Raw genomic sequence first — 10144 nt, forward strand, 5'->3', positions numbered from 1 at the left:
TCACTGGCGAATTCGCTAGACAATTTTATTGAATTTCTACTGAACTTTTTATTAGTTTTTGGCCCATTCTATTAAAATGTTCACCAAAAAACATGCCATAGAAAAAGTCAATAGAATTCGATTGTTCTACACGACTTATTCCACTGAGATATTTTTTAAAGAATTTTCTCGGCTCAAATGTTTCAAGTTTTTTTGTTTGATTTCCTCGATGAAAAGAAAAGAAAAATAAGAATGAAGAAACTTGGAAATTTTGAGCCGAGGAAATTCTATAGAAAATATCTCAATAGAATAAGTTGCATAGAAAAATTGAAGTCTGTTTACTTTTTTATAAAATATTTTCTATTGAACATTCCAATAGAATCGGCCAAAAACTAATAGAAAGCTCAATACAAATCGGGCCGCAAATTAACCCTCTACGGTGAAGCGCAATAGGGCGCTCGAGTGGGGACGCTACCATTCCGCTTGGACGGTCGTAGAGTGGGGATATTGCAATTCAGCTTAGGGGGTTAATATTCGCCAGAAAAGTTTCTTGCGAACTAGTGACGAAAAGTACTATTTTAATCAAGGAATTAAATAAGCTATCATGCTGAATCGTACTGTCTTGCGGTTTCATTGTTTCACCATCCTTGGAAATGAGAGTGCTGAAAATCACGGATGTTCTCCATAAGTGAAACTGTAGTCGGTAAAAAAGGTAATTGCTTGTCCATTCTTTTTTACCGGCAATTCTTCGAAACTCAGATAAAATTCTCCCGGCATCCAGAAACTCGATTTTCACAGTCAATCGCGCTCTGTTTTCGCGGACGTTTCGGCATGAGATTCCGATTTTAAACAATAATAGAACTTTTCCTACACGTCGATGAATCATTTCCATTCAGTTAATGCAAATCAACACATGGTCTACAATTCTAAGTCATCGCGAGATACTTTCAACTGTCATTGGAAGTATTCTGTTGAAATAATATAAAATACAACAAAGTGCCAATTTATGTGTAATAGAAAAATTCAATGAAAAATGACTCGTGAAAGTAATGGATTGATCGGTGATATAGAGAAGAAACATGCAAGGAGCGTGCGATATTTGATTAGTGAAAAAACTCTCCATCAATTGAAACATGTTGCTGGACCGCTGGCCCTGTTGACAGCGTTGATGATCTATACCGCCCTTGGTGGTCTGGTACTATAAAATTCACAGAAAATAGAAACAGAAAATTCACCAATTCCCCTACGCATTTTCCTTTTTTCTCCGTAATGTAAATAATGCATATAACTTCTCATTCCAAAGAATTGAAAATTTCGTCAGTTTTTGGTAAACATACAATGTAAGGTCATTTATAAAGTTAAACAGACAATCGGCGGGCAAGAATTAGTGTTTCCAGCTGGAAACACAGCAACCAGCATGTAATTCTTAAAGCTGGCTTTGTTCCAAAATTACCAATTGGATCATTCAAATATAACAGTTGCGAGGTAAGGATGAAACAAGAGAAATAAAGAATTTAAAAGCGAAATTCTTCGCCGTACAGTCGACGGGGGGTTCGCACTTTTCGATCGGTCTGTATATAGGTAATTGATTTAGCCGATGACACGAGTTTAGAATGTTGATTCTGATTATTTTTAATGACCCCTCTGAATAGTTCTGTTTCTGTTTCTCCTTCTCCTTCTTAATTGAAATATATATCGAATGGTTCCTTGAAGTTTAATTTTTTTTTCAGATTTTCAGACAATTGGAACTACCTTCCGAAATTTTGAACTCAGGGAGAGTTAAAGCTGACCTTACAAGGAAGAGGAATCATTTAGTAAATCAAATTTTAAATGAAAGAGATACAATTAATTTCAAGCAAGTGGTAATTGAAAACTAAACATTCTCCGTTTTCGACGAATGCGAAGTGTACAGGCCAAGCCAAAGGCGAGGTCTGTATTCGAGCAGTTCCACGCCAAATCAGCACGCCAAAAAAGTCGATCCTGGGGATTTTCGACTCAATTTTTTTCTGGAAAAATGACTATCAGACAACAATTATTAAAAAATGGAAAAGTATAGATAATTGAGGGAATTATGATTTTTTAACACTTGAAACAATTCCAGTTATGTATTTACTAGGGCACTTTGCCCCCTGTTCACTCCGCTCGCTAACCCGGGAGCCTACGCCCGCAGCTCGCTGCTTGATTTGTCGTGGATCTGTGCCCCGTGGTGGCACCAGTTTTCGAATGGGACCCAAATAGCCGAATTTGGAGCGACCGTGCGGCATAATTTCGAACGATTAAATATTCAAAGGCATCGAAGTCCATTTTCATTGTTTTCCTCTCAATGTGCAGTTATACACGAATTCAGCACGAATTACAATATTTATATGCATTACACAGAGTGCAATAAATTCTTAAAATTCCATTTATCTGGGGTGCTCGATTAACTAACACTATTAGTCAACAAACGGATTAGTCACTAATCTGTTTTTCAAGCAGTTTATGTAGTGCACAGACGGTTGGATTCAGTCACACTCCATAAGGATCTGGAGACAAAATGTAAGCAAAAAATTGATTTCAATCAGTTTCTATGAGTAGAGGGATAATTTTTGAATCGATACAGATTGAAACAAATGAAAAAATTATATAAATCTCTAAGAAATATGTCATTCAAGTTTGGGTTCATAGAATACGAGGCGGGAGGACTTGGCGAATGTATTCTTTCTAACCTTATAACCGATTTCTTACCTATCTAGAATAAACGTGAATTGAAAATTCAACAGGGGACTACTAAATGAGAAGATGCCATCAAAAAAGAAGAAGCTAAGAAGAAGAGTCTTAACGTAGTGACGAAGAAGCTTCTTCGCCACAACGTTGCTCCAACAGTTTCCCCTTTCCCTTTGCAGAACGCGGTGACGGGGGTACAGAGGAAGAGAGCTTATGCGCTAGTCTTTAATGAGGTTTTTAATGCTGAAATAACAATAATTGCTCTAGATCTTTTTCATAACCATTTCCTAAATTTTCTTCGCCCAAATCCCTTTAATTCGCTTTATTCGAAAACTGCGCCGACGTTATTCGACAACTGGGGTGGGTATGTTGGTTTTGGACATTCGAAATCTGGGTTCGGGGCACTATGTTTTATTTTCGCGAATATTCATCTAATTCATAACTTTTTCAATCAAAATCGAGTGTCTTTCTATCGGAAAACCATCCGAATTGACTTCTAAAAGTTAATATTTCACATTTGACAGGAAAAGACAAATAATCCGATATTAATGGGGGGGTACCCGTTAACTATTCGAAAACTGGTGCCACCACGGTATTCTCATTCGTTGAAAATTGTTACTGTAACGATTTTTGTTTGTGTCTATCAGCTTTTCGATCTATAGATGGAGTATCTATAGTAATCTCGAAAATTGAATGTCGAAGTTTTAGGATATCTCCATACGTTTCATTGAAAAATCTAGAACATCGCTGAAATGTTGTTCAGAATCTAATCACCTGTCAATTACATAGATAGGTGTCGATTGCTTAACAAAAAATAATTGAATCGTTCGTTCCAGAGAATTTGTTGTGTAAACTTTTTCTCATATATGGACGTACGCACACACACAATACTCTTCTAGAAAATTCATAGAAAGTTTCTAGAGGTCATGAAACGTGAAGATATCATGAAATTTCCGATTTCCATTTTCGAGGCCATTACAATAACTATCCGATATAAGTCCTGAAGTTAAAAATAGAGCAGTGATCGGGAAGGTGTCGGTTCGACCCGTGATGGGTTACACCCACTCCAAATCATGTCTAATAGTCGTACTTTAACTGAATGTAATTCAGTGAGCAGTCGGTTTCAATTTTTTTAAATTCCAGATTGAAGTAGAATTACATTCTTATGAGAATGCTGTGCAAACAGCTGCCCAGGGAGGATTTCTGATTAGTTCACTGACTGAAATTGAATCTTTTAAGGATTTAAAAGATGGAGACATTATTGACTTATCATCCGCAGTGACAGAACGATGGAGTATACTTCAGGCGATGTTTTTCGCCAGTACTGTACTCACAACAATTGGTATGATTTTCCAAAGTTTTTCCGCAATGTCAGTGGGGCATAAATATGACAAAACTCAGTAAAGGCTTCGACGCTCTGAAGAAAGGAGGAAGCTCTTCAGTATAATGCCAATTATATATTTTATGTCATCCTTTGCAATAGATACCGGCATAAATTTTGTTTTCAACGAATGTGAGTACAAACCGCGCCGTCGGTTCACCCTATAAAGTTCACATTCGTGGAAAACGGCATTTGCGCCTTAATGCTCTAGTGTACCACAGTAATTCTGAAAAAACAATAACAGAATATAATTCGAAGCTCTTCAACACCCCGCAAGGCATCTGAAAATTAATCCCCTTTGCACATATTTTTCGAACGTGCTCCACCGATCTAAATGACTACTTGTGTCTCAGGCTACGGGAATGTTGTCCCTTTGACCGACTGGGGGCGGGTATTTTGTATCTTCTACGCCTTTGTTGGGATACCATTGACGCTGACCGCAATTGCTGCCTGGGGTAAACTCTTCGCCGAAACAGTGAACAACCTTGCAGACAAAATGAGAAGAAGATTACCCCCTCTCATGACCCGTTTAATCCCTAGTAATAACACGGGTCGCAGGTCTTTAGGTAAATACTTCTTGTCGCCTTTTAATATTAATGTCATTGTGCTAATCCCTAATTTCTATTATATTATTTCCGAACAAATTTAAGCTGTGAAGAAACGAAGTAGAAGATGAGTTTCAAATCCAGAGTCATTGGAACAAATATAGAAATACTTGTTTGGCAAGGTTCAAAAGAAAATCATAGCGTATTCCCTAGGGTATACTGCGATGATGGTCAAGACTCTAAAGTAGCTCTACCCTTACGGTAAATTCCAAGATTATTGAAAACTGCAAAAAAATTGCAGAAAACTCGATTAGATTCGGAATTCCAATTTTTATTCTCAATTTAATTATCGTTTTGGTTTTTCAAAGAAGAAATGTTTAAAAATCAGGATTTAACCCAGTGTCTTATGTGGAAATCAACATTTCCATTGTAATCAAAGATTAAAATCTGAATTTTTTTTCATTAGATGAGAAAATATCAAGAATTTTTTTGACACCTCATAAAAAATAATCCAACGTTTTGCAAAGAAGTTTTATTATTTATTTATAAGAGGGAAATATTTGAAAAAATATCAATATTTTGCGAAATTTAATTTAGATAATACTGACTGGGTATGAATGTCTTCAAATTTTTTCCATGCAATTTAGTTGGAAAATTTAAAAATTAAAAATATTCAAAAGTATACATAGAATAGCCCGGCCGAAGGGTAGAGCTACTTTAAATGGTTAGATCTCACCATTCTACTCGGCCGGGTTTTGAACACTTGGAACTGTTTGCATGTGATCCGTAGACGATAGTTCAACTTTTCTGGAAAATATTTAGGAGAAAATCATCACTCGATTTTGATTCTCCTATTAATTTAATTCAGCCGATATTTTCTATTGGTTAGAATTTACTGTTTTTTCCACTGTTTTCTCGGTAGGCGGAAAAAAACTTATAACGAGGCATCATTTTGTCGCCTATTGCACAAATTTACGTGTTCCTAGAGCCATCGAACATTTTTTCCTTCGGCTATTTATTCGTAGAGTCATATTCTGGTCGGTTCCTCATTCAAAAATGATGATAAAAAAATTTGTAAATGTACTGAGAGAGTAAAATTCATATTGCTCAGACAGTACAATCTGCCTGAATGCAAGCATTTTCTTGATTGACTTAACAATATCATCATTGAGAAGAAAAAAACCGGATATTTGCAAACCAGAATATTGATGAATCATAAACATTGATAAATGATGATTAATTTTCAGGCGCATTCGCCGCGGTAGTTCTTCTCTTCATTTATTTATCCTGTGGAGCGGCAATGTTTATGTTATGGGAAGACGATTGGAATTTTTTCGACGGGTTTTACTTTTGGTTTGTTACAATGACGACAATTGGTTTTGGAGATCTCGTTCCAAGTAAATGATTCAAGAGGCTAATTCAAAATATGCGATAATTGTATAATACTTCATTGAACAAATAAATAATATTTTCTTTCTTTTTTGTGCTTTTCAGAGAAACCGAAATACATGCTTCTGTGTTCTTTGTACATACTTGTGGGCTTAGCTCTTACAGGAACTATAATTGAACTCGTAAGAATGCAGTACAACCAATCGTGGCAACGTCTGCAAGCTTTGCGGGGGCCCGTAGTCGAGGCGCTAAAAAAATTAGGGGAACAAGCCGGTGGAGATATGTCAGCGTTACAATTGGATTTGAAAAAAATTTTGGCTGTCGCATCATTGCCAAAACTTAGGAAGAGAAATGGTAAAGAAATGGAGCATACTGAGTGGGAAGAAGCTGTTCAAGCTGTGCTAAAGGAAATTGAAGCGTCAGCCTCTCAGAATCAGAATCAAAAAATCGTACGAATTATTATTTACGAGTCTAGTGTTTGAAATGTATAACGTTGAGAATGAAAATATTGATGGTTTAAGTATCTGAATTTATCATGGGTATATAGCATTCGACATTATACGACATTACACAATATCGAGATACGCGGTAGAGTATCGGCCAAGAAAAGTGTTGACTCCAACTGGACAAAACATCAGGCCGATCGCTGCGGTGTACACGAAGCTATACACGAAGGAACTACCATATCCATTAAATAAAATACAAACGTGACGAGCTATATGAAAAATATTCTTAATTACATTATATGAATCGGCCACAAGCTCCTCATTGATGTAACAATTTTTTTTGTTCGAAGCAATAGTTGAAAAAATACGCGCACAGCAACGGGTTCATATGCACATACTATACATTGTATTTATATTCTCGGAGTCTAAGAATTGACTAATTGAATTTGGTACATGAATGATAAATTCCACAGATATTTTTCAATTGAGTTCCGTGTATAAATAAATTCTCAAAGAAGTAAAGGAAGTGGGAAAATCTTCAATAAAAAATTGAAAGTCGGTGGAAAGGATGACTGTGGAGTAAAACTATTTGGTTTGCTTCGATTGTTAATTGGAAAGACGATCTAGCGTGTCAAAAATAAATGAGCCGAATTAAACTGAAAATAAAAATATTTACAGGATATAAAAACGATTCCTTGCTTATTTTGAAAAAAATAATGAAATCTCCTTAAAAAAACGAAAACAGATGTTTTTGTAAAAAAACTGCATCATGAAAAAGTTTTGTTCAAACCTTTGAACTCCTAAGAATTTGAATTGCCACAGGAAATTATTGAAGATTCCAGAAATTTGATCATCCCTCTACTAATTACCTAAACTTATCTTTCTTCAGGAAAATCATGACATTTCTGAAACGATAATGAAATTTCAACATTCCTGTCATATATTCTGGGGTTCAGAAGTTTTCTGGACAAAAAAGGAAAACCAAATAATTCATAACATTTTCAGAAGATAAAATATAGCTACAACAACTATGTGGACTTCCGTAAAACGTGGCCTCTAGTAACTCTTTCTGAAATTTTAAATGAAAAATCGGTGAGGGAATTCACACTACTGTATCTAATGTATTCATCGATGTGAGAGGACGAAAAGCAAAGTTTATACACCTCACTTACGTCCCTTCGACTCCATGGTCACGAATGAATTTGCATGATAATTTTATTTATTAACTTTTTTTATAATTCTCGAATAAACAGGAAGGGAGGGAAAGAGATCATTGTTATCGTTTTTCTTGGTGTGATTCTTAGAGGACAGTCTCAATATTCTTTAATATTATGGGCAACCCCCCACAAGTATTTTTCATCGAATATTGATTTTTATAGAACAAAATTTCGGGGAAACACTTGGTTAATTCGATAGAAAATTTTATTGCATTTCTATTGCACTTCTATTGAAAATTCTAGTAGTCTTTGGCAGTCTTCAAAAATTTTGAAGTTTAGCCCTGAAGGTACCTTTCTGAAATTATAAACTGAAATTTAAAAAAAATAAAAGAAAAAATGAAGTCTTTTTTATGGCATTGAATCGCATTGAATTTTTATACTTTGCAGACATTTCAAACGCCAAAAGAATATCGCGCTCACAGAATTCTATTCTCGACAAGAATTCAAAACCAGACGAGACGAGACCACAAGCGTCTCGTTTTATTGACCTAAGAAACCGACACAAGAGACAGATTTTGTCGCAGCCGCCAATACGAGACCAGACGGTTCTCGCCACATGTCGACACAATACGAGAGGGCAGCCTACTCTTGCCTTGTCTTGTCTGGCGATATCACTGTTCGAATCGGCCGAAAAATAATGGAAGGTTCAATAGAAATTCAATCGAATTTTCTACCGAATTCGCTAGATTTTTCTATAAAATTTGTTCGTATGTAAAATAAGAGAAGATCTTATTCGATACAGCTTAAAATGCTTAAATTAGCAAGCGTTCTTTTTAAAAACTAATTTATAATAGGACATTACAGTACAAGGGTACAAATTACATTTTCAACGAATATTGTTGAAAACGATATTGATATTGTTAAAAACTCATATTTGTTGCAAAAAAGTATATTCCCGAGTGAATTAGCATAATTCGCCACACGGCCGAAAAAATTTGGTGCAATTCGTAGTATATTGATCGTTTAGTATGGTTGATAAGAATTAATGAAAAACTAGATTTTAACACAGAGTCCTATGGGCAACATTTTTGGGTGGTTTTTATGATAAATCCAAGATTAAATTATTTAAAAAATGCCAAAAATGGGAAAAAAACAAAAATTTACGACCATCGATGAAAATTATTGACCGTTTGGGACTTTAGTTATAAATAATTTCTGCTCCTCGGTGTTTGGAAATTGCGTGTCGAGTAGATGCGGCAACGACGCGTTAGTGGAGTGAGAACAAGCGGGCATTTCAAATCTCGTTTTCCCTACGCTGTTAAGTTACAGCGTTGCCACACATAAAACGACGCTAGTCAAAGGAGGTACATTATTTGACTAATAAGTGAAAAATAATAAAAATAAAATAAAAATAATCGATTAATTCTTATATTCATAAATTTTATAATACACAAAGAGAATTTTCAATTATAAATCATAGTTTTTTGATTAATTTTGTTAGATTTTCTTGACGGACACTCAACGATCGCTTTGGAGAGTAACCATTCTACTTTAAGCACGCTGCTCAAAGTGCACCAGGCGATAAACTAGACTTATAGCGCGGAGTGATATAAAAGTATAAAGATTGATATAAGAAAAGTTCAAGTGCAAATCCTCAGTCATCAACTAGAAACATAGGTTTAAATCCGTGAGGTGTTGTTTCCAACCCAGGTGGTCGTTTTTATTTAAAACTTTTACATGCCATTGAAAGGATTGAAAAGGACACCACCAAATCACAGCAATTAGTCCAGTGAAAGAAGGTCTGAAAGACATGGTTCTGCGAAACAGCCTGCTTTTTTGTGTAAAAATCAATTGTTGACTTATAATCAATATTCGGGGCTAATCAAGGTACTCACCCTCCGTTAAGGGGTGAAAAAAAAATGAAAATTACCCCCAAAAAAGTGTTTTTCTGAAATAACTCGAGAAATACTCGAGCTACGATGTGAAGCATGAAAAACAAAATTGTAGAGCGCAAAATTCTCTACAAAAAAGATCTTGACCACTTCACCCCTATTTCGCGTCGTTCATCCCCCAGAGCCGTTCACAAACTCGGGGTGAGAAAAATTTTAAAAAACATTCAAAAACAATTTTTTTTTAAATTTTCCCGTCTTATTGAATGTTTAGAAAGGTTCAAGCTTCAAGTCTCATTTTTTTACCCCATTGGGAAGCAATTTTCACGGAATTACGACCTAAAATTCATTATAACTTTTTTTCCAATCGATGAATTTTTTTTTTTTTTTTCATAAATTTTATTATAATATTTCCGACAATTTTTGTAGGAAACATTTTCATGTATCTCCTACAGGGATAAAGTTTAACGCAATTCTCTATTTCTACCCCTCCAGGTAGGCTCTATCGGAGAACCCCTGGTGAGAGAGAACCATGTGCCCTATGTCGGCACCGCTCGCACGCACACGAGCCTCTCTCCGACTCAATGCGCTTGCGCATGACGTCACCGAGTAGTCTGTTAGAGCGTCAACACGTGGAAAAGTAGAGTGAAGA

General features: G+C 35.6%; 1 protein-coding gene across 4 annotated transcripts; it reads left to right on the plus strand.

Annotated features, from left to right (window-relative positions):
- The first annotated feature begins 782 nt into the window (after nt 1-782).
- Nucleotides 783-7088, plus strand: LOC107037171 (TWiK family of potassium channels protein 7). Of its 4 annotated transcripts, none has more exons than XM_015255569.1 (7): nt 783-1174; nt 1710-1841; nt 3829-4027; nt 4420-4632; nt 5859-6008; nt 6106-6449; nt 6548-7088. In XM_015255569.1, the coding sequence occupies exons 1-7, from the start codon at nt 1013-1015 to the stop codon at nt 6590-6592; spliced, it is 1245 nt and encodes a 414-aa protein (XP_015111055.1). In that variant the 5' UTR covers nt 783-1012; the 3' UTR covers nt 6593-7088. The 4 variants fall into 4 exon arrangements, with proteins under 4 accessions (XP_015111055.1, XP_015111058.1, XP_015111057.1 ...); XM_015255572.1 differs by having other exon boundaries at nt 3925-4027; XM_015255571.1 differs by having other exon boundaries at nt 1710-1793.
- The last annotated feature ends 3056 nt before the right edge of the window (nt 7089-10144 follow it).

Source organism: Diachasma alloeum, unplaced genomic scaffold, assembly GCF_001412515.2.
Source record: "Diachasma alloeum isolate Michigan unplaced genomic scaffold, Dall2.0 Dall_scaffold_00214, whole genome shotgun sequence".
NCBI lineage: Eukaryota > Metazoa > Arthropoda > Insecta > Hymenoptera > Braconidae > Diachasma > Diachasma alloeum.

Excerpts from the sequence above, each read along its gene's own strand:
- LOC107037171 (XM_015255569.1), top strand. The coding sequence starts at position 1,013 with ATGACTCGTGAAAGTAATGGATTGATCGGTGATATAGAGAAGAAACAT. Across the intron at positions 4,028-4,419 it reads TACTGTACTCACAACAATTG|GCTACGGGAATGTTGTCCCT; the intron begins GTATGATTTTCC and ends CTTGTGTCTCAG. Across the intron at positions 4,633-5,858 it reads CACGGGTCGCAGGTCTTTAG|GCGCATTCGCCGCGGTAGTT; the intron begins GTAAATACTTCT and ends ATTAATTTTCAG.